The sequence below is a fragment of the Phascolarctos cinereus genome, unplaced genomic scaffold (genome assembly GCF_003287225.1).
Source record: "Phascolarctos cinereus isolate Bilbo 61053 unplaced genomic scaffold, phaCin_HiC Scaffold_3;HRSCAF=262, whole genome shotgun sequence".
Lineage (NCBI taxonomy): Eukaryota > Metazoa > Chordata > Mammalia > Diprotodontia > Phascolarctidae > Phascolarctos > Phascolarctos cinereus.
Window position 1 is genome coordinate 118,369,546 of NW_027555736.1, and position 24,704 is coordinate 118,394,249.

Genomic DNA, 24,704 nt, shown 5'->3' on the forward strand with positions numbered 1-24,704 from the left:
TTATTATTAATGATAATAGTAGTAGAGTCAGCTGTTAGCATTTCAATTTAGTTGGGGTCTTTCTGGAGAAAATGCCTTTTGGGTCACTTTAAACATTGTGCCAATATCTCTTGAATCTGTATCCTTCTCTTTGCTCATACTGCCACCCCCTCCCGCCATGAAACCTTCAAGACCACTGCAGTAGTCTCCTACATGGTCTTTCTGACTCAAGTCTCCCTTTTCTAAATCATCCTCCACATACTGATGAAGGAATGTTCCTAAGGCACAGGTCTAACCATGCCACCCCTTTGCTCAAAAACTTCTAGCGGTGCCCTATTTCTCCAGGAGCATAAACAAACTCCTCTGGCATTTCCCAGTCTAGTTTCAACCTACCTTTTATAAGGTTTATTACAGGTTACTCCCTATCACGCACTCTACCATCCAGCCAAACTGACCTACTTGTAGTTCCTCACATACAACATTTCAGGTTCTGTTTTCAGGCCTTTGCATAGGCTGTTTCCCGTGCCTGAAATTTATTCTTTCATCACCTTTACCTCTAAAGAGTGTCCTGATTCTTAAAGATCAACTTAAGTGTTCCCTCTTACAGGAGTCCTTGCCAAATCCCCCAAAGCTAGTGCTTTCCACTCCCATCCCCTTCACCATATTACCTAGTATTCACTGTCTATATTTTGGGGGTTTTTTCTAACATGGATACATGTTACATTATTATATTATATTATGTTATAATATATTATATTACTTCCCCTTGACAAGTTCCTTGAGGACAGAGATGGTTTTGTTTTTTACTTTTGTTAAGGGTTACCTACCACAGTACCTAAAACCATATAAAATGCTTGTTGATTGACTTAGGAGGAGGCTGGTGGGGACAAGAAGGCATTCATCCCATTTCTAATACCAGTTACCTGCTGACTCAGAGCATGACTGGCCCTACATTCACAGTTCAAAGGGTCCTGCAGACCCGAGGAGAATCCCCTCAGGTTCAATCCCAGGCTGGAGTTGGACTGGCCTCTAGAGTCATCACTGAATCCCACTTCAGATATTTACTGACTTGTAGTGACCACAAGCAAGTCAGAGCCCATGTTCTCATATCTGTAAAATGGGCTCAGTATTTGTACTCTTTCTACCTCACAGAACTGTTTTAAGGACAATGCTTTTTCAAACCTTAGACTCAAAGGGCATTTATCTGCCTCATTACTTTTATTGCAATTTAACTTTCTGCTTCACCACAAGACAACAAAGAAGGACTTCTAGGTCTTTGGATCTGGGTGGTCTCTGACCTCCCTGTTTGGGTGGGGGCCGGCTTGGTTTCCCAATTTTCCTTTATCCAGGTTCTCAAGCCTGACGGAGGAAGAGTTTTGCATCATTTCCTGACCATAACTGACACAGTGGTATTGTTTTCCCAACTGGGTCCTGGCTCAGGGCCTGAGCTACCACTGGAGAGGGCTACACCAGGTTTAATACCTCTTACTTCTGCTGGTCCCCTCAGTCTGAGGACTGGGAGAGAGGGTGCTGTGGGCACCAACTTTGCCATTCCAGCTCACATAGCTTTTCTCCCTTTTCCCTGGAAGGGATAGGGTTAAGATGGGGTTGGCAGAGTCTGCAATGACCATCTGGCCACCTGTGCCAGGGGCCTAGGTAGGTGTGGTTCACCACCCAAGCAGTTACTTGGGAAAGGGCATCCTTCCTGAACAGGAAAGGAGCAGGGAAGAGAAGGAAGGAAGGAAGGAGGTGAACCAAAGACTGAAAGAACAAGACAACTCATTTTATTTGGCAAACAATTATTCAAGTGCCTCCAGGATCTACACTGTCTTTTACCTTGCTGAAAAGACAAAATGGATCGTTTCCAGGATGATACCAGATGAATTCTGTCACACTGCTTCTTCTAGGTATCTCATCCTCAAGCAAAGAGGAAAAACACAAATTAAAAAAAAAACAATCTGATCAATTGTCTTTCAACCCAACCCCTGGTCATTTATTTTAATGTATTTTAAAACATGACAAGAAGAGGCTTTACCAGAGTGCCAAAGTGGGTACAGCTCACAAACAAATCGTTAAAAACCTCTGCCTCGAAGCTGGGTAGAAAAGGGCGCTCCCACCAGGCTCCTGAAAGACAAGGTGGCTGGGCGAGGTAAGGCGAGGGGTGTAGACGCGCCTGCCTTATCTAGGACAAATTCACCTTAGGCTTCCGGGGAGCTGCAAACCAGCCTCGAAAGGGCAAAGGTGAGGCTGGCTGGACCCAGAAAATCCTAGAAATCTTCTCAAACGATAAGGGGTGGTGTTTTGTTTTTTTTTAAGGAGATTAAAGAAGTCGACAATTTATATTCCTACATATTGACTGCTGGTCAAAAAACGTAGTCTTCCCCCATTAGAATGTAAGCTCCCTGAGTGCAGGAACTGGTTTTTTTAAAAAACCCTTTTGTGTATTGCTAACGCTAGCACATGGTAAGCTTGTCGTGACTGGGGGTGGGGGGCAGGATGGAAGGAGGCTCTCGTAGAGGTGTTGCTGGAGGGGTTCCCCCCCCCATATGGCTGGGAGGACCTTCGGAATGCCTCTCTCCAGCTGGAGTGCTCGGGCCCGGGCGGAAGCCCTCCTTTAGGGTCGGGCGGCGGGGCCCCCCTGCCCCCGTGGGGCTCTGGCCGGGCGCTCGGGGGCAGGCCGGGCCGGGCCAGGCCGGGAGCACGGGGAGCCCGCAGGCCGGGCCGGGCCGGGCCGGAGCTGCGCGCCGCTGCGCGGAGCGGAGGCGTCGCGGGGCGCAGGGGGAGGGGCGGGCGCGGCGGCCCAGCGGAGGAGGAGGAGCTCGAGCCGGAGCCGGAGCCGCAGCCGCTGCCGCCGCTGCTGACAGCGGCCCGAGTAAACAAGCACGGCTGCCGCGGCCGGGCGGCCCTTGCAGTCCTCCCTGCCTGCGAGCCCGGCCCCTGCTCGGGCCGAGCCCGGAGCCAGCGTCGCGGGCTGGAGCCACCGCCGCCGCCGCCGCCGCCGAGGCGCTGAGCTTCCCCGCGAGGCGCCGCTGCTCCAGCGCCGCCGAGACGGACCCGGGCGCCGGAGCCCGAGCCGAGGCCGCCGCCGCCGTCACCGCCTGGGGCTTCGTGCACGGCGGGCCGGGGCCCTGCGCCCTGTGCTCCCACCCGGAAAAGTTTCCGCAGCCCGAGCTCCCTGGGGTAAGCCGCGAACCGTGTCCAGCGCCCGAGAGCCGGGGCCCGGCCCCGAGCCCGAGCCGGGCCCGGGCCACCTCTCCCGGGGCTGGGCGCTCGGGGTTGCGCGAGGTCGAGTGTGGGGAGGGGGCTCCCTGACTCCGGCCACGGCCTGGGCAGCGGCGGGGAAGAGGGTGAGCAGGCTGGGTCTTGGGGGGTGGTCGTCTGTGGAAGGGGGGCTCGAACGGGAGCCCCCAGATTCTGAGAGGTCAGGAGACCAGCAGGGACCTTGCTTGGCTCCAGTGTAGTCCGCACTAGGTGACCCTTGCCCAGTCTTTTGTCGGTGAGCCACCTCCAGACCTTCCCCTCCCCACAGAGAAGAGGGACTGGGGGGGTGGGTTGGGGTGAGGGAGAAAAGCACCCCTAAGCCCTGCCTGCGGTGGAAAATCCTTCCTGGGGAGGGGTCCTTCTCAGTTGCTGCCCACTCTAGTACTTTTCCACTAGGGACCATATAGACCAACTCTGACCCCAGGAAGTGCATGTCTGGCCCCTACTGGTTACTGGATCCAGGGGACTAAGTCCAGAAGGAGCTTGGGTTCCTCCAGCCTCCACCCTCCCTGGGGATGGTTGCTCTCGCTCCCACTCCCCAACCAGGAAGGGACAGGGTTTCCCAGCTGTGGAAGGGGGAGAGCCGGCTTTTGATACTGAATGCATTGTTCTTAGCCCAGAGCCGTCACTCTGGTTCCCCTACCTGTGTGGGGGGAGAGAGAATCGAGGTGGTGCTTCTGTGTGGTATGGCCGTACGAGCTTTGGCTCCTGTTTTTTGAGACCCGATCTCCAGGGTTACCTCATAGAGGCCTACCCTCCTCTGCCTCTGAAAATGTTTGGCACTCGTGAGAGTCTTGGGGAGGACGGGAGGCGAGGAAATTGAGGTTGTCGGGCTGGACAGCTCTGAGCACGGACCTAGGCAGTTCTTCGGTATAGGAGTCCAAACCTCAAGCTAGGGATCCCCACCTCCCCAAGTGGCTGGCATCTTTGAGCTAGGCCAGTTCCAGAGCTAGATGCCTGCTGCATTCTCCAGCATTTACAAATGTCGGGCAGATGGGAAGAGAGCACATAAGGTAGTTGAAATTTCCTTCTCCAGCCCCCGCTCGCAGCTTCTCCCCTTCCCCCTCCCCCTCTCCATTGAAGAGAGGAGGAAAAGTGGTTTCTGGGGAAAGCACCTGAAACTGGTCAGATGGATGGCATGGAGCAAGGATCAAGGACTGGGGGGAAGGAGAGGGTCTGGATTTTGTTGGGTAGCTTTGTGTAGTCCAGAGTCCACGATAACACCCACCTTCAGGCCTCCTAAGTGTGCCTGGCATGTCTTTACCTAGCTGAAAAGAAGTGGATCGGGTTTCCAGTATGATACTGAGTTTTGTCACACTGCTTTGTCGGTGTCTCATCCACACTATTATGTGGCTGGGAGGAACCCTACCTTATAGGGATCCTTGCTTGGAAAATCACTGAGTGCTTTGCAATTCCAGGTTTTCACCGGGCCACTTTACTAATCGGGATTAGAAGGGACAGGAGACTGACTAGTAATCTCCAAAACCCTTTTAGACCCCAGCACAAACAGCTTCCTTGAAGTGGTGAGAGTCTGAGTGCCAAGTTTTGTGTGTGTGTGTGTGTGTGTGTGTGTGTGTGTGTGTGTGTGTGTGTGTGTGTGTGTGTGAGTGTGAGGGGCTCATTTGTATCTCAATGGAGAAACAGCCTCAGTTGTAGACGAGTTAGAACTTGGTGGGTGAGTCAGAGTGTCTAGGGTGGGGGTGGTGGGGAAGCCCATTGTTTAAAGTTTTGGCTCCCTCAGCTTCCATTCAGGCCAACTAAGATGCAAGCTTGATGGTCTTTCTTAAGGCAGAGGTCTTTGTAAGGAGTATTCCTTTTGACCAGAGGCCGGTGACATCCTTGCTCATTTACTAGGGGAGGCAAATGCTTTAGGGGAAGGAGGAAGAGGGTACATGGACTGGGAAAGAGGAAAAATGTTTTTGTTCAACTTCAAACCTGCTTCCCCTCAGAGCTGCAAGGCCTGTGCAGGGTAATTAAATAGTTGGTTAATCACCTTTAACATCAGGCAGCTGCTGCTTGATCCCACAGAGATCGGAAACCAGCTTTATTGAGCCAGTTTTAGGCTTGGGCTGCAGTTTAGCCCCTGCAGGTTCCTGGCATTTTTGTAAAGGCTGAGGTCCTTGAGTAAATACATGTGGAAAAGTCTGACTTCTCCTTACTTCCAGCCATTCTTGGCATTCTGTGGTATCTTGAGGGCAATTCCTCCCTCAGCCCCTCCCTGTGAAGAGATTGTGCTCTTTGGTGTTGGGAGAGGATTGGGAGGGGGAAGACAGTGGATGGATGCAACTATCAGCTGTCAAGTTATTTTGGTATAAACTGAAAATATCCTGGAAGTACAGGTGGTGGTTGTATGTGTGCATGGCAGCCCACTAGAGTCTGGAGTGTGGTATGTAGAATTCTGGCTATATAGATGAGGGGGAGGGTGCCACTTCCTGCTTGGAGACTGTGGACAGGACTGGCAAAGGGGTGTGGCCGACCCTGGACATATTCTACTTAGTATTGACATAAGACTCCTTATTTTCCACTTGGTTTGCAAAGTACTTTACACATAATCTCATTTGATCCTTGACACAATCTGGTGAGGTAGCTCTCTTATTTTCTTCATTTTACAAATGAGGAAACTGAGGCAAACAAGTTAAGTGAATCACCCAGGGTCACACAGACAATAAGTGTCTTAAGGGCCAATTTGAAGTCAGGTCTTCTGGACTGTCGGCCTAGTGCTCCATCCACGAAACCCTTAGGGAACAGCATCCACTGCTCCCTTAGCTGTGACTTGGGGAACCCTGGTTGTAAGTCCTGTCTCGTTATGTCTTGGAGTGCTAGACAGAAGTCTGTTTCAGAGGTGAGGTGCTCTCTGGTTTTCTTTTTGCCAGGTTAAGGTATCGCTTTCAAAGCTTGGGCCCACCATTAAAAGTCTTCTTGTAGTTCAGTGGTGCTATGAATGTGGAGCCCCAAGCTAGTGAGAGAGATATAACCAGGAGCCTCAAAAAGGACCAGTTTTCACCTTGAGAAACTACACATACATGAACACAGCAGCCTTCCTTAGGCTAGCATGCTGAGTCCTAAGTGGTGTCACAACTCTGCATTTCCTCCAGACTTCTATGAGTACATTTTTAGCTCAGGAATTGGCTCGGTGTGGTTTCTTGTAGGGTTGGGGGCCCGTGTAAGGGACAGTTATGTGAATGTGGGCAGAACAGTCCCGTTGTTTGTTTGCTGAGGGAGGAGGAGAGGCAACACACAGCCTATTGATTTCTTGCCTCACCTTAGCTCCTTGGCTTAGCAGGCTGTTTGCCTGGGCAGCCTGTGGCTTAGGTTACGTAAGACATGGTGTATGTACTTTTGTGCGTGGGGGTGCTGATGCCACCCAGCTTTAGCATGCTGGCGGGTCTCCTATTGTGGGCACGGCTGAGATAGTAGCCGCCCCCCAAGCTAATCAGGGACAGTTGGAGAAGGTGGTGCCCTAAAGGGAAACCACAGGATCAATTAGCAGAAGAGACCCCAGGCCTTCTTCATTTCTAGGCTAGCTGTTGAACGTCCCTGGATTTAACCCAGAGGGAAAGGGATACTCCCAGCCTAGGGAACGCTGTTCATATTTACACTAGCGGAAATAAAGCTCTTGTGTGTCCATTTGACACAAGTGGCAGAAAGTCCTAGACCCAAGCAAGATTCATCCTGTCCTCTGATGTTTGTCTTTCATATGCTAACAACTCACTCCAACTATACATATAGACCAGACAGAGCAGGGATGTAGAATTGAGCTCGTTGGGCCCGTGTTGATTTTCCTGGTGGGAACCAATCTTGAGTGAGTCAGTCTGGATTTTTTTCCACACACACTTCTGTTGCACAGCATACCGAGTGTAAGAACTGAGGGTTTGTGTTGTCATGTGGTGGGGTCAGTCATGTGCTGTCCCACAAGAGACCTTGGTGCTGGAGGGATGGAAATAGATTGCCAAGTTTCTCTGGAGGAGGCAATTTTTTTGCAAAAGCACTTTTTAGGGCAAAAGTATGATGAGGGAGGGAGCAACTCTGTCTTGCAAGGCACAGCTCAAATGAATTAATTTCCTTCTTTTCCATTGTTTAACAGAGCTAGTGGCCCTGAGTCCTGCTCCATCTGGCCCTCCTTGGCTTGGCCACATGCCCCCACCCACCCACCCCAGGGCTCAGCACACCGAGCAAGAGCCTGGGACCAAAGCCATTCTGACCAGGCACAGGCACTGAACATATAAGAGGGAAGTGGGATTCCCCGGGCTCTGCCCGCCCACCCCATGGAGCTGAGGCCCTGGTTGCAGTGGACTGTAGTGGCAGCTTTGATTCTGTTGGTTGGAGAGGTCCTCACCCAGAAGGTTTACACCAACACCTGGGCAGTGTTTATCCCAGGGGGCCTAACTGAAGCAGACAGAGTGGCCCGAAAGCATGGATTCCTCAACCTGGGACCGGTGAGTGTTTAGCTCCATTGCCCTTCAGTAGGGTCAGCCTTGGGAAGAGAGTTCCTGGAAGGGTGAGGGGAGAGGGTAAGTTGTATTTCTCAAGGGTTCTTTCAGCTAATGGGTCAGAGGAATGACCAGCCAGGCTAGGCTCTCTGGTACCTACTTATCAAACTTCATTGAGGGAGAGACTGTTATTTTATTCCTGTGCAAAATCATGCTACTGATATTTGGGAAAATAAGTAGAAGAGGGGAGCTCAGGGTGAAACAGGCCTAGAGCTTCAGGGGACCTCAGGCATTGTAGGAAACAGTGGCCTGGGAGCAGAGGAAGGTAGGTACTTCTCTCCAGGGGCTGGGCAGAGTTCCTTGCTTTGGGATGGTCAGCAAGACTCTGACCCTTGCCCATGTGGCAGGAAGTCCCAGTTCCTGTTTGGCCTCCAGAGTAGGAGTGGTGTGACTTTTGTTTAGCATTTTGTGAAAATTAGCTGTGGCTGTCCTTTCCTTAGCCTGGCATCATTCGGCCTCTTTAGCTGTTGCCCTTTTGGATGACAGAGAGTTCCAAATCTCTCAGATGCTTCAGGGTACCCAATGTTTCCTGGCTAGGAAAAGGGGGCAAGGGCTTACTTATAGTGTCCCTAAGCCAGAACAGAAGAACTTGTATCCTCCAGCTCTCAGACCACAGAAGTTATCTAGGAATGAGACCAGGATCAAAACAGAACAAGAGCTCACTTTTGTGTGGCACTTTAAAGTTTGCACAGTTATTTATCCAGTTACCCTTGAGGGAGGTAGTATAAATATCATGCCCATTTTATAGATGAGGAAACTGAGGTGAAGTAACTTGCTCATGTTTACATATCACCAGTGATTGCTGGAGCTGAGATTTGGACCCAAATCTGCCGACTCCAAGTCTAGCCTTCTCCCTGTTGTGTCACCACTGCCTCTCCTGAAGCGCGAGCATACACACACACACACACACACACACACACACACACACACACACACTCACTCACTCACTCACTCACACACTCACTCTCTCTACCTCTCTCTCCACACCATCTGCCTCCTCTCAGATGGTGATTGCTTTGCAATGAGGGCTGCTGCTAGGAGTGTAGGAATGTTTTTAAGAACGAATAGGGTCAAGGGAAAGAGAACTTGGTATGAAACAAGATTCAAACTTCAGAATAGCCAAGCATAGACTTATCACCTTAAAATTTCTGTATGATTGAGACTTTCGGACCTAATTCAAACAATATTTGGTACAATGAAATTTCAGTAAAAAGAATGTGAACGTTTTTAGTTCTTATAGTAGTGGCATTTGCCCTGTATTTATCTCTGGGAGGTGAGGCTGTGAGCCCTTCATGCCCTAGTTCCCTAGATTTTCCCACATCTGGGCTACAAAACAAAACCATTTCTAAGAGCTGAGTTTCCCAGGTTGTCCCAGGGGAGCACTAATATGCTCTCTTAAACTCAGTGCCCTTCGGTAGAGGGTTAAACTGTGCCCAGGAGCAACAAGAGAAAGGGTGAAGAATTGTTTTCCATTAATCCTAGATTGCTCAAAAGGAAAAATTAAATATTTTTTTGCATGTGGTGGTACAGATTAAATGAAAAAGAGGCCCTAGAATAGTCTTACCTGCCCAAAGGTTGAAAAGCAACATTGAGAGCTGTCTCTGAGAGGGAAGGAAAGAACCACGGAAGAGCTTCCCCGGACTTCCTAACTGGCCACGCTCTACATGCTTGCTGTTGCCTTAGTTTCTCTCTACCAGTAGGTTTAGTCCCTTCTGCTCATTCCTGAAGATTAATAGGCCAAAAGCTCATGTCTACCCCTGGTGGAATGCTGACTCAGTCACTCTTGCCTGATTTCAGATTTTTGGGGACTATTACCACTTCTGGCATCGGGCAGTAGTGAAACGGTCGCTATCACCCCACCGCCCACGTCACAGCCGCCTACAGAGGGAACCCAAAGTAAGTGCAGCCCTTTCTTTCCTCCCTTTGAGGGAGAGGCTTGTTGATGATTGAGCCAGGGGTTATACCTGATAGGAAGATGAGAGGGCCCTAGGTCCAACCTGCCTCTGCTCCAGTAGTACCTTCCCTTTTGCGTAATGTGGCAGTCTTTGGCCCAGTTGCACAAACTTTACACTGATGCTACTGATGTAGCATTTCAGCCTGGCTCAGGATGCTTGCAGCAGAGCCTGTAGTTTTATGGCAGAAACCTTGGCCTTTGTTGTGGGGGGGGGAAGGGGAAAAGGAAATTGAGGGGGGGGTTAGAAGGAAGGAGCCTGTGTTGTATGAGGCAGGAAACTTGGACTCTGGGGACATAATTCCCTATTATTGATTTAATTGCACTCCAAGTTGTCTCTACTTATCTCAAAGAATATTGCAAATTTCAAAAAACAAAATATTAATCTAATGCACTACAGATGTAAAATATTTGACACCTTTGTAGGGTGGATGTGTATGTGTGTTAGTACAAACAGGGCCCGTATGGCAAGGGAATCTTGAACTTACATTGGGAGCTTATCTACTACTGTGCCTAACACCTTAATGAGGTGGCCTTTCCTTCACCTTTTCCCTTCGTTCCTAGCCTTCCCCCCTCAACCCACACCATGTCTTCTCCCCTTAACTCTTTGCTCCAGGTGCAGTGGCTGGAGCAACAAGTGGCAAAGCGTCGGAAGAAGCGGGACATCTTCATGGAGCCCACTGACCCCAAGTTTCCCCAGCAGTGGTACCTGGTATGTAGAGATCGTGGGATTCTGTACAGGATCTGACCTCCAGCGCCCCAGCTGGGGGAGCTTTGGGACAAACCTGTCACCTGTAAACGTTTTGTCCTTTGCCATGCCCTTAGGTGCCCCCTCCATGCTAATCCTCAGCTCCTTTTTTGCCACCTTTGGCTCTCTGTTTTGACCTGGTCTGGCTAATCGTTACTATAGTTTTTGCTGTAGTAATCCTCTACCAATGGGGCCTAGCCTCAACAAAATTGTTTCTTTGGTGCCATTTCCACTGCCCTTCTCTTCCCTCCTCAGGGCCCCACCCCCACCCCAATCATTCCTCATCTTAGTCTCCAGTAATTGTTAACTCACCCTTCTGATTCTTGTAACTTGATAACAGGTTTTAAAAGCTTAAAATATTAACCTTCCCAAGGGCATTTGTATTTTTTAGGGTATTCTTAAAGACCCAGAAAAGTAATACTAATGACAGAATTTTGGGCACAACGATAGCTATTGGGGAATACTTGGAAGGTAGGAACTTTTCAGGAACCCCTCAAATTATACCATCTATTTCATCTCCTTGTAAAGTTGGCCTTGCTGACCATCACCACAGGAAGGCCAGGAGAGTGTCGGTGAGCTCTGCAGGGTCACTAGACATCTGGGATGTGGGGTTTGGGGTGGTGGTGAGTGACTTCTGATAGGTGTCTGGATATGTGCTGAGCCATTCTGGGTGTCTCTGCAGTATGGCATGAATCAGCGAGACTTGAATGTTCGAGGGGCCTGGTCCCAAGGCTACACTGGCCGTGGCATTGTGGTTTCCATCCTGGATGATGGCATTGAGAAGAACCATCCTGATCTGGAGGGCAACTATGTGAGTCACCCCTTGGAGTGGGGAGGCACCTTGAAGACGGGTAACCAGGACCCATGACTTCTGGGGAAGGCTTGGCACCACAGACGTAGCCACTCACCAATCTAGGCAGGGCTCTACTCACCAGGGTGGGATTTCTGGCAGCCAAAGTTATCAGGAGTTTTGTTCAGGAGTCTAGGATTTGTGCACGACCACCACTGGGCACCTCTTGGGCAAGACAGGAGCTATCCCTTCCTAGTGTAGCTTCTGAAAGGCTTGTTCCCTCCCAGGATCCTGGCGCCAGCTTTGACGTCAACGACCAGGACCCAGACCCCCAGCCTCGTTACACGCAGATGAATGACAACAGGTAACACTGAGGGCCAAAGGATGGGGTTCAGAACTCCCAAGGACAAGAAAGGAATAGGCTTAGCTAAATGGGGAGGAGATAGAAAGCAGGTACCTACCGTGAAGGACCCTTTAGGGAAGGGCCAGAGAAATAGTTCCTTTCATGATAGTCCATAATTCCACCCATACTGTTGCTCTACCTTTCTCTGTTCTTCCAGCCTGAGCCAGGAACATACTTGGCAGCTATCTCAGGAGTCTGAAGTTAGGACTAATGGCTAGGAATGCATAGGTCTGTAACCTTGGGCGATGTTGGGCCAAATCAGAACAAATATTTATAGCCTATGCAGTTGAAGTGGGCTTAAAATCTTCTGTTAGTCATGTTAAGGCATACCGCCAGATCAGACCATGAAAGCATACTTTGACTTCATGGACCAAAGGGCCAAATGAGGGACTGGAGAAAGCAGTTAATTATTGGTTAAGAATAGATCTGTCCCTAGGCAGAGGAAGGGAAATAACAGTGAAGTTCTTAGAAGGTAGAGAAGTTGGGAAGAGAGATTAGAGGAATTTGTCCTAATTTAGGGGTTTCCTTCTTAGTCCACAGACCAAGCCCTTCTGAGAAAGAAGGTAATATTGTGATTTCCCCCTACTCTGTACTCTTTCTGTAATACTCTTCCCCTTGGCATCTTCAGGCATGGCACCCGATGTGCTGGTGAGGTGGCTGCTGTGGCCAACAATGGAATTTGTGGTGTTGGTGTTGCCTACAATGCCCGAATTGGAGGTGAGTCTGAAATCTTCTGGGCAGTGGAGCCCAGACAGGCACTTTAACTTGTCCTTAGCTTGAGTATCGGACCACGTTGGGCCTGTGCAGCTTCTGTTGGCTTAGGAGAGAATGAATGGAACCAGGACCTTTATTATATTCGTTCTTACACCTCCTAGATGGCTTGCATCTGAGATAGAGCTTTATTTCTCCCCATCATTGTAATTGTCTGTCACTTGATTTATACTTGGAAGGAAAGCCCTTAATGTGTCCTCTCCCACCTGCCACACAACAGTACTCTGTCAGACTTCTTCATTAAACGTTTCCTGCATCAGGAAAGCTGGTTTCTAATCCATGTGCCATCACTGTTACTACCCTTGTGACGGATAAGTCACCTAATTTCCCTGGGCCTCAGTTGTGACATCTGTAAAATGGAGGGTTGAACTAGATGACCTCCAAGGTCTCTTTCAGCTCTAAATCCATGATCTAGCAAGATTTCTCTCAGGGCCTGTTTCCTTATTTCTAAATATAGCATCTTAGGTCTCTTCCAGCTCTAAATTCTCCTTCTGGGCCTGCTGATCTCATTTTAGCTGCCGTTAGGCCCAAGTTCTGGCCTGAGCCCTGTCCTTGGAGCCACCACAGATGGACATGTGTCAAAAAGGGCACATGAGGTTCCTGAATGGCTTTACCTTGTGACAGAGAACGGGCAGATGTTATACCTTCTCCTTCCCCTTGGCCGTCTAGGTGTGCGCATGCTAGATGGAGAGGTGACTGATGCAGTGGAGGCACGTTCTCTAGGACTAAATCCCAATCACATACACATCTACAGTGCCAGCTGGGGCCCTGAGGATGATGGAAAAACTGTGGATGGGCCAGCCCGCTTGGCTGAGGAGGCGTTCTCCCGGGGAGTCAACCAGGTAAGGGTTAGGATTACAGGAGACACTTGATAGTAAGGCACAAGGAAAAAGATGGACCACCAAAGGGAAAAGTGGAGTCTCATCTGCCTGCCCTTATCTATACCTCTCACCACACATGGGTTTTCCTATAGGAATTGCCCTTCACCTGTCTCTCATTTCTCACAGGGCCGTGGGGGTCTAGGATCGATTTTCGTCTGGGCCTCAGGCAACGGGGGCCGGGAGCATGATAGCTGCAACTGTGATGGCTACACCAACAGCATTTATACCCTGTCCATCAGCAGCACAACCCAGTTTGGTAATGTGCCCTGGTACAGTGAAGCCTGCTCCTCCACCCTCGCCACCACCTACAGCAGCGGCAACCAGAACGAGAAACAGATTGTGAGTTCTGAGCTCTGGGCACAGAGGATCCGGGACAGCCCAGGAGGGCTTGAAGGTTGCCAGGAGCACTTAGATCATGGGGAGCTCTTTGGCCCCTCATAATTCCTTTCCTCTAAGAGGCAGAGCTCTTACTCTCTCTGAATGGGTTGAAAAGGCACAGTTGAGGTAGCCAAACCCTAGGGAAATTGTAGCACCCTTTAGGGCTGAAGATGCCCTGTGGGCCCCATCTTTGCTTCTTCTCAGTATGCCAGTGATGGGGCTCTCCGGCCATGTATTCATCCTCCCTAGCCATTTTCCCCACTCCTCTTTTAGCTCAGGCTTTAGAAGTGAAGGTCAGAGCTTAAGACCAGGTGAGTGGGAATAGCTCAGAAATCATAAACCATTGAACCGTAGAATATAAGAGCTGAACTTGGCAGTCATCTGTCTTGTCTGTCCCTCTCATTCCACAGAAAGACTGAGGCCCAGAGAGGCTAAATAACTTCGCTGGGTCAGGACACACAGCAGAATAGTGGCCAAGATAGGACATAGTGACCCCCTAGCTCATATGCCATAAAACCTCCTAGCTGGCCCAGGTTTCTTTCCTCTCCTGACACTGCTTGGAATCAGGCCCTTTTTTTTCTCTCTATAGGTCACGACAGACCTGAGACAAAAATGCACGGATTCGCACACTGGCACCTCTGCCTCTGCCCCCCTGGCAGCTGGCATCATTGCCCTCACCCTGGAGGCCAAGTAAGGATGGAGCTAAGAGAGGGGAGGGTGGTTTTACTCTCCATAGCTAGTCTTTGGGTTAGTCCTGGGTCAGTTAACCCTCTATCTCCAGGAGTTCCAATATGCTTATTCAGCCTAGCCTTAGAGTTTTCTCCATGATCTGGTTGAGTCTCAGATGCCTTGTGCTTACTGGGGAGAGCTACAGGTTACTGTTCTCTTTGCCCTTTCATTATGTCCTGCATATGTCTCAGTATCCTCAAGGAATGTCTTAGTCCTTTCTTCTCCCTACTTCTCTCTCTTCTCCCCTCCCTCTGCAGTAAGAACCTGACGTGGCGTGACATGCAGCATCTGGTGGTCCAGACCTCCAAGCCTGCTCATCTCAATGCTAATGACTGGGCTACTAATGGTGTCGGGCGCAGAGGTGAGATGGGAGAAAGTTTTGGGGGACTGGGAGAAGAAAGATGGGACCTGATTTTTATCAGGCTAGCTCAGCACCATCCCACTTCAATGAAATGTCTCTCCTCTCTTTCTGCAGTTAGCCATTCATATGGTTATGGACTCCTAGATGCAGGAGCCATGGTGGCATTAGCCCGGAATTGGACGACAGTTGGCCCACAGCGCAAGTGCCTCATTGACATCCTCACCGAGCCTACGTGAGGGGCAGGGCACGAGGGGGTAGTCTGGGACCCAGAAGGTTGAAAGGAGGGGTGCGAGTAGAAGATGGGCCATGAGAGGGGGTGGGTATCTCCCCTCATTGGAGTAGGACAGTTATAGAGAGTTGAGAAGAGCTAGCACTCAGATTATGCCCTTGTAGAAACCCTTTGGAAAGATTCCTCTTTTTCAAACTATCCTTTTGTGACCTCATCCTCTCTGCCCCAACAGGGGTATCTCCAGATGATCTCGAGCTAGGGCAAGAATAACAGGTTTGTTGTCTCTTTTGGGCAGGGACATAGGGAAACGGTTGGAGGTGCGGAGGAAGGTGACTGCCTGCCAGGGAGAGGCAAATCATATCAATCGGCTAGAACACGCGCAGGCCCGACTCACCCTGTCCTACAATCGACGTGGGGACCTGGCCATTTACCTTGTCAGCCCCATGGGTACCCGCTCTACCTTGCTCGCTTCCAGGTACGGACTATTTCCCTCCCTGGGAAACAACCTTATTTCATATCTGTAGAACTTCCATGTCTAGTTTTCAGCCCAAGGCTTCCAGTGGGATTTTGGGAGGGTATCCCTTACCTCAGGGGCCCTCAACAGATCCATCAGACCTTCCTAATTGACTACAGGCCATAACTCCAGCAATGGAAGCAAGAGGAGAGGAGTGTAGGTGGAAACGACTGCTGCTGCCCTTCCTCCCTCTCAGCAACCCCCTGCCTAGACCCCTTAAAGTGTAGGAAGGGAACTAGGATTTTGGAATTGGAAAACCTGAGTTCAAATTCTAGCTCTTCCTTTTTACTACCTGGGTCTCCTTGGGCAAATCATATAACTTCAGGGCCTCTGATTCCTTACATAAAATGAGAGGCCCTGTGTTCCTGTAATCATAAGACTTCAAATGAAGAATAACCCCTTACCCCCACAAAAGATGTTAGGGACCCCTGTCGAACCCCATAGGAAGCCTGATTTCTTTTGTTGTCCCCTACCTCCAAGACCTCATGACTACTCAGCTGATGGGTTTAATGACTGGGCCTTTATGACTACCCATTCCTGGGATGAGGACCCTGCCGGGGACTGGGTCCTGGAAATCGAAAACACCAGTGAAGCAAACAACTACGGTATGGAGTGGCTTGGGCAGGAGCAGGGGAAAGTGGGAGTGGCAGCATGTGGAGAGGCTTGGGAAGCAGGGAGGGGGGGCCATGATGGTGACTGGGGGAAGAACTAATTAACCCTTTCTGTTCTGGAAACAGGAACGCTGACCAAATTCACCCTCGTACTCTATGGGACAGCCACTGAGGAGCCCGATCTCGCTACACCATCTGAAAGCATCGGCTGCAAGACCCCAGCTTCCAGCCAAACCTGTGTGGGTGAGTCTGGGGGCAGGAGAGGGAACCACTGAACTCTTTGCTTATAGGCTTGAATCTCTGTTCCAGCAGTATTGATACCATGTAAAAACAGCATCCTCTGAGAGGCAGCAGGCCCTTGGGGGAAGCTCTGGTAAAATCAGGGTAGGCACTCTGGCCATCTTGACACCAAACCCTCTGTAGGGATATATGTATAGTGGGGAGGTCTCCTGTTCTTAATCCTATACCGGAAAGTCCACTGGGGCTTTGTGTTACATCAAAAGGTGAGGCAATTTTCAATAGGGAGAACTTGGCCCCCCCAGGAGTAAGTGTCAAGCACCTTACGTGATGTCTTGCACACAGCATTTAATAAGTGCTTATTGATTTGATTTGGCATTCTGTGGGTATAGAATTCATCTAGGCCACACCCCAGTGATCTGACGGTTCTCTGTCCTCTCTGCCAGTGTGTGAAGAAGGATTTTCCCTTCACCAGAAGAACTGTGTGCGGCATTGTCCCCAAGGATTCATCTCACAAGCTGTCAACACACAGTATGGCATAGAGAACAATATGGAGCCCATCCATGCCAATGTCTGTTCCCCTTGCCACCCTTCCTGTGCCACTTGCAAGGGGATCGAGTCCACAGACTGCCTCAGCTGCCCCATCTTCTCTGACTATGACCTGGTGGAGTTGACTTGCACCCAGCAGAGGCAAGCCAGCTTCAAGTCTCCAGAGCTCCCTCATAATGAAGGGCTGCTGCCTTCTCACCTCCCTGTAGTTGTTGCAGGCCTGAGCTGCGCCTTTATTGTTTTGGTTTTCATCATTGTCTTCCTAATCCTTCAGCTACGCTCCGGCTTCAGCTTTCGGGGGGTCAAAGTGTACTCATTGGACAGTGGTATCATATCCTACAAAGGGCTGCCCCCTGACGCCTGGCAGGAGGAATGCCCTTCCGAGTCTGATGAGGATGAGGTCCGGGGCGAGAGGACTGCTTTCATCAAGGACCAGAGTGCTCTTTGATGAGCACCAGATCTTTTCCTCCCCTTATCTGACTCTCCTGGTCACACCTTCCACTCCCCTCCTTGGGCACTTTTTAATTCACCAAAGTATTTTTTTATATCGGGACTTGGGTCAGGTCCCCCAGCCCAGGGGAGGGTATGGAGTGGTAGAGTCTGCGCACTCCCCTCTCATGCTAGCTGGGGAGCTCTGAGATCCTAACCTGCCACCTCCAAAGTGGGGTAGAGGGCTGGGACTCATACCAGCTTTTCTGTGGGACAAGCTCTGGGGCAGAAGAGGCAGAGGACAAGGGGTAGTCTTAGTCAACACAGGAGCAGAGTCAGTCTTCAAGGCATTTCCTGTCACCTAGGGAGCTATGCCATATCCCTCCCCTACCCCCAAACCCACCTTTGTTGGAGGAGGAAATGAGACATTGGGGCAGTGACTGCCCTCCTTTTCAGTTTCCAGATGTACTTAGCATGAGGCTGCTGTGGCAGGGTGGTTTGTGTGGGGAGAGAAGGGAGGGAAAGTAGATTCTTTGTCACAACCCTCCCTTTTATAATTCTTTGGGTACCTCCTGCTTCTCTCTGGCCCAGGCTCTTTCCAGCTGCTTCAGTTCCTTCTAAAGCAATAATGGTCCCAATCCAGCCAGCAGGAGGCACCGGGCAGCTATCTGGCATCTGCCTGGGAGTCTGGGATTACTGGAGGACACCTCTCCAAGGGTTCTTGTTCCCTCCAATTTTCCATCCCAGCCTGTGTCCTTCCCCACAAAGCCACAGGCTTTGGTGGCCTGTGCCATAGAAGTGATTGTTCTAGGAAGGGACCAAGGAAGGGCAGGTGCTTTCAAGGGTGTGTGTATGTATGTATGTATGTATGTATGTATGTATGTATGTATGTGTATGGATGGATGGACCCTCCCTTACCCCTGCCTCCGTATGTGTTCCTGGACCACCCCATTCCTCTCGCACACATCTCTGCACCTTGTGCCTCCAGCACTGCTTCCCAGAAGCCCAGGCGAGCTCAGTACCGTCCACTCAGCCAGGCTGGCAGCAGGTGCCAGGGCACAGCTCCAGCAACAAGCAGAGCTGGTTGTGTCCGGTTCCATCCCTCTTCCTGCCCTCCTGCTGTGCAGGGAGACCAGAGGCCCCTTGTACAGCCAGGGACTTTTTCCTTGTTTTCTGAGCCCGGGGCTTTCTGGGCTGTCCCCCCTCACAGCTCTGTAGCCCCTGGGTGGAGGGGAGGGAGATCATCCCAGAACCCTCCCCCCCATCCTACCTGTTTTTCCCCACCCCACCAATGCTGCTTTCCCCTGTGGGGATCTCAGGGGCCGTTCGAGGATATATTTTCACTCTGTGATTTCACTTTAGATGCTGATTTTTTTGTATTTTTAACTTGGGGTAGCAGCCGGAACACCCACACCGTCTGTCCTGCTGTTCCCCTCCCCACCTCCCTGGCCCTGGTGGGAAAACTGAGTTATTGAGCTCAGGACAGGGCATTGGTCAGGGGGAGAATCGATGATAGGGGGTTATATGGGGTGGAAGGAGAGAAAGGAGTATTTTTTGTGTGTGTTAAGAACAATGATTGGTAGTGCCAAGGGCTCATGGGTCATTCATTTCTCCTTGTGCCAGGGCTGAAAAGTGAGGGGGTAGGTAGGCAGTGGCATAAGGTTTGCCAACCCCCTCCCCACACTGTGCCTAATGGGAAAAAGCACTGACCTATTGAGTTTCCTCCCCCCACCCATACCTCCCAATCTCCCTCTTCTGATGTGCCTTTTGCACCTCCCCCTCCTTCCCCCCATTAGGACAATCAGAATCATCTCCCACTTGGGAGTCCTTTCTTTCTCCCCAATCCCTTAGGAGTTAACCAGCCACCAGGGTGAGAGGCAGTCATCTCTCCCAGCCAGGAACACACCTGGTGTTTCCATCCTTTCTCTCCATTGTCCTCCCATGGCCAGCCCGGGCTGGTTTTGTATGATACCAGGTTTGGTGCACAGTGATTTTTCTTGTAATTTAAACAGGCCCAGTGTGGTGGGTTCTATTTAATGGACGCGAGATGATGTTAGAGGTTTTTAAGTGATTAAATGTGCAGACTATGCAAAACCAGTTGTTCTTCATTTATGTTCTGACCCAGGTTTCTTCCCAGCACTCACCCATCAATCCAGACTTCTGTCAGTGGGGCAGGGAAGCTGGCCAGTGGTCAGGCAATCTAGTTTTCTTTTACTCTTAAACTCTGGCTCCCTTGTCTAACCTGTAGTCTGCCACTTCTAACAAAAGGAAAGAGATGTGTTTCACTGTCAGTTCTCTGGAATCAAAATCGGTCATTGCATCAACCTGAATTCTAATGACTTCTGAGTGCTTTCCTTTCCCTTCCTTTATTGTTTATCTTCATTCTGCATCAGTCCAGGCGAGCCTTCCCAAACTTCTCAAAATTCCCCACTGTCTGTCCTCTTCCTTTTCTTTCCCCACGACCACTCAATGCCCATTTCATTAAAGAACCTTCTTCCCTTTTTCATTGCAAGGCAGCCGGCCTGTCTGCATGCTGTCCCTTAATTTACTGTGACATCTGCCTCTGGGCCTTGTCTGCCCAGCTTTTCTACCTCTTGGTTTCTGTCCACTCCTCCTCCTGGTTTCTGTCTTCCCTGCCTAAGGAGGAGACTGAATCTGGAGTCAAGGACCTGCCTTCAAATTCTACCTCCACTTAATAGAGCCATAACCTTTGGCAGATAACTGCACCTCATTTACCTCGTCTGTACCCTGAGGCTGTTGGCCCAGCTGGTCTCTAACGCTTCCTCCAATTCTCAGTTCTGTGATCCTTGCTTGATGCTGCTGTGCTCTGGTTTTCTGCAGTCCTGTGCTTTGAATAAGAACTCTTCCTGAGAACTGAGGCCAGTTCTAACCAGGTGAATTAGAACAGAGAAACTAGGAGGCAGTTAATTTAAGGACATTCACTGCCTTCCAGCTACAAAAGTTTGGAACAAGGCCTGGATTTGTGATTTCATTGGAATAGGAAACTCCTGCACCTTACCAGTCTTAGAGATGTCAAACACTGACTCCCAAGTGTGCATGCAATTGGGAAAAAAATTTAAATACAATAAAACATAGATATAATTACATCTTAAAATTAAGTTGATCTGTCACTCCTATACAGATAGTTCAGTGAGTTTGAGAGCCCTGACTTAGAGCCACATAACCAAATTGTCATAGGATAAATCTTCCTGGCTTTGAGTTAGCTCTTTCCTCGATACCATAAGTAAACTCCTTGAAATAAGGAGACTTGGACCTGCCTGTAAGTTTCATGTCCTTCTTAGCTAGACTTGGCCTTTAGTTTATCTTCAACTGCCTGTAGGTTGAGCTCCTGAGTGTGCCATCATCTCTAAGGTAGTTAATTCTCACTTTAAACAGGTCCCTAAAGAAACTTGGAATCACAGAATCTAAATCATAAGGGACCTCAGAGGTAATCCACTCCAACGTATTTTCTCTTTATGACATAGTCTAAGCAAAGGCAGGATGGTGATTTTTTAAAGACCTCCAGCGAAAGGGGACCCACACCCACCCTAGCTAGCCTGTTTCCACTTTTGCATATAGCTGTTACAAAGAGTATTCTTACATCAAGTCTAAATCTCCCTCTTTTGAAATATTTTATGGCTTTTAAAAAAATACATATCGTCGTACTTCCCAATCACTCCCCTCCATGACCACCAATAGAACCCTTCCATATAATAAATTAAGCAAAACATATCAATACCTTGGGCATGTCTGAAAATATATTCCAAATCTATAATCCACCACCTCTCTGCAGGGAGGCAGAACATATGTTGGCATCAGTGTTAGTCCTCTGAAATTGCTATTTTACTCTGCCATAATCAGATTTATAGGTAATATACAATATAGATAATAGATTTATGAACTGGAGGCCATGTTAGTACAACCCTTTCAGTGTTGTCTTCTATTACATTGTGTCTGGGAATCTATTGTGTTTGCACTTCACCAAGGATGTTTCCACTGAAGGGTTGGGTTTCCATAGAGTTGGGATTAAAGAAGATGGTACCTGAAGATGATGGAGCCCCTAACTTCCCTTCCTAAAGCATTTACTAATGTGGAATCTTGAGTTCTGAGTCAGGTTGTTGAAAAAGCCTAGCTTGGCACAGAGTCACTCTAGGCTGAGCAGAGGTAAGCACCCACTTTAGCAAGAAAACTCAGAATCAATTAGGTAGTCAGAGTTTCTACATTAACATATGACTGCTTCAATTTCATAATATTGATTCCAGCTGCCCCCACCCCTTTCCTTAAATACACTTCCTGTTAAGAAAGTAGTGGCTCTTGCCCCATTGGTCTAAATATGGGGTTTATAGGGAGGATGAGGCAAAATTGGGGTTGCTGTTATGAAACTGGCAGGGAGAATTGTCATTATTTGAGTCTGAGATCCCCTTCACTGAGAGTGGTTAACATAGTAGGCTCTCAGTATAGTACAAAGTAGAGACCTGACTCTAGAGTGATAGGACCTCTGACCTTACCTATGTGATCTGAGGTGCATCTGCTTTTCCCTGAGCCTCATCTGTAGAATGAGGGGGTTGGACTAGATGACCTCAGAGGTCCTTCCAACTCTGGCTCTACAGCCCTACCAGAAAAGGTTTCAGAAGAAGCACCTGAGGCAAATGGAAATCAGAGAGCCAGGTCAACTTAATTGGATCCCCCATATGGACCTGGGTGGGGTTCAGGGCACACCATTTGTACAAGAAAAAATGGCTACTGTGACATCATCCTACTTACTTACTTCAACTTCCACATCAATCAGAAGATGGCATTGCTGTTGATGGAAGGCAGAAACCTCTGCCTAAATGTCCTTAGTGATAACCTAGTACAAGATTTTATAAATGTAAACTATTATTCCTGAGTGAGCCAAGGAGGTATTTAGATACTGACTCTTCATGAGCTCAAATCAGAATTCCCTGCTTAGTTTCACACAGTTTTAAAAAAATTTTTAATTGAAATTTTAATCAACAAACATTTCAGTATACAAAAAAAAGGATTGAATGTGAAACAGTGAACTTCCATTACAGTTTTTTTTTAAAAGGGGTACTAGGTGGCACAGTGGATAGAGCACTGGGCTTGGAGTCAGGAAGACATCCTCATGTGTTCAAATCAGACACTTAGCTGTGTGATCCTGGGCAAGTCAATTAACCCTATCTGCCTCAGTTCCTCATTTGTAAAATGAACTGGAGGAGGAAATGGCAAACCATTCCAGTATCTCTGCCAAAACAACAAAAAACCCAAATGGATCACAAAGAGTCAGACATGACTAAAACAACAAAATCACTTTTTGGAAGACTAGATCCCTTATTCTCCCAGGCTAAAAGTGTAGTCACAGGTCTGATGGATAAAAGTTTTAATTTGGGTTTTTCTGACTTGGGCCTTCCTCCTCCCAAGCATTCACCATATTTGTGCCAAATAATGCAAACATCTAGTTCCCTTTAGCCCTGCTGCAGCTCACAGTCCCAGAATTTGAATGATTCAAACCTCAAACACCCCCCAGTAAAAGACATTACAGGCATACACTACAATGCCCAGAATCAATGCTTTCTTGATTTTTTACCTTATTATTTCCCATTAATTTACCCTTCACCAAATAGAAGTTCTCCCTTATACCAAATAAGTCATCCTCATTTCTCTCCCACGGGAACTTTGGATCCTTCCCTTAAAAAACAGGAACTTTTGATAGGTGAGATGAACTTTCACCTTATTTTGTCCTAAACTACACCTCCACTCCATTTCCCATCTCCACACCTTTACAGACTCCCTTTATGTGTTACCATACCTCTTTTGAGTACAGGCACTACCTTGGATGTATTTCTATTCCCATTGATTAGCCCAATGCCTGGCACATAGTAAGTGCTTAATAAATGTTCTATTTAAATATGCTTTAGGAAGACTCATTGACCACATTTTAAAATTCATGTTTCTTTCTGCATCGGCATTCTATAACTTCTTGTAGAAGAGGTAGGAGCCACGCTTCATTATCAGTCTTCTGTGTCACTCCTGTGATCACATCTGAAGTCTTTCAGAATTGTTTTCCTTTATATTATCATGGTCATCATTCACATACTGTTGGTGTCCTATTTCAGTCCACTTCTCTATCCCTACCATAGACCTTTACGTGCTTGTTGTCTGATGCGGTACTATCCAAGGGTCTCCAACCTGATTTCTCCCCAGGGTTCCCCATTCTATTGGCCTGGCAGAGGTGTGACCACTCATTTTTAACACTTAGGAAAAGTTCTAATAGCCTTGTGCCCCTTCTTCATTCTAAGGTGCCCATGCCTCAGAAGCACAGAATGTCAAGAATTGAAAGAGACCCCAAAGGCCATTTGGTCCAACATATCTGAATAAGAATTCTGTCTACATTTTCAATAAGTTGGTTCTCCAACCTTTGCTTAACAACCTTCTGTGAAAGGAAACTCACTATTTCTCAAGGCAATCCCATTTTTGGTTTACTCTAATTGTTTGGGAGGTCTTCCTTAAATCAATCTTAGATTTGCTTCTTCAAATTCCACTTACTATTGCCCTTGAATCCTAGCAAAACAAATCTAGTCTCTCTTCCATGTGACAGCCATTCAAACACTTCAAGGCAGTTACCATGTTCCCCCCAAACTTCCCTTATCCTGGGTGGCATTTTTTCCTCTAACCTCTTATTCTTAGGTCTTAATCCAAGGATTATGGATTTGGAGTGGAAAACTACCTTACAAGTCATTTGCTCCATCCAACTCCCTGATTTCTGATGTACTTTCTTCAAGCCCCATCCTCTGGGAAAGAAGGAATCAAGGAAAAGAATCTATCCAAGAACTTGACAATCTTTTCACCCTTTTCCCAACTCAGAGCCTGTGTTTCCCATGGTTCTTGCCACTCCGATGAGACCCAGTCTCTTTTTAAAGTTTTCTTTTGTATTGTGAACTTAATAAGCACAAACATCTCAAGTTACAAAAACAAACAAAAAAAAAACCAGGAAAGATTATATAAAAAATTGTGAATTTCTGTTACAGCTTTTAAAAGAAATATATATGAAGTTTAACAACATAGTAACAAAAATGCTGTTTCCCCTTTATACTCTTTGCTTTTGGTGTTTTTAAAAAATGTTATGTAGATGCTCTTTTTTTATGCCGTTGTTACGCATTCACCCACCTTCCTTTACCAAATACGTATTCCCTTGATAAATATGTATAGTCAAACAAAAGAAATCAACACATTGGCCAGCTCTGATAATACAGATCTCATTCTGCACCTCTAGTCCGTCACCTCTCTCTGCCAAGAGGTGAAAAGTATGTTTCATCAGCCATCTGAAGACGTATTTGGTCGTTGGTTTGCTCAGCATTCTGTACTTCACCCTTTCTTCTCCCCTCACCGTCCC

The 24,704-nt window shown here is 48.4% G+C and overlaps 1 protein-coding gene across 1 annotated transcript; it reads left to right on the forward strand.

The window, feature by feature from the left end:
• The first annotated feature begins 2,799 nt into the window (after positions 1-2,799).
• Positions 2,800-19,405, forward strand: FURIN (furin, paired basic amino acid cleaving enzyme). The gene is made up of 16 exons (XM_020965557.2): positions 2,800-3,159; positions 7,325-7,676; positions 9,528-9,626; positions 10,298-10,393; positions 11,112-11,240; positions 11,507-11,583; positions 12,251-12,339; positions 13,063-13,235; positions 13,401-13,613; positions 14,242-14,342; positions 14,639-14,742; positions 14,857-14,974; positions 15,267-15,446; positions 15,966-16,090; positions 16,223-16,339; positions 16,780-19,405. The coding sequence occupies exons 2-16, from the start codon at positions 7,506-7,508 to the stop codon at positions 17,328-17,330; spliced, it is 2,343 nt and encodes a 780-aa protein (XP_020821216.1). The 5' UTR covers positions 2,800-3,159; positions 7,325-7,505; the 3' UTR covers positions 17,331-19,405.
• The last annotated feature ends 5,299 nt before the right edge of the window (positions 19,406-24,704 follow it).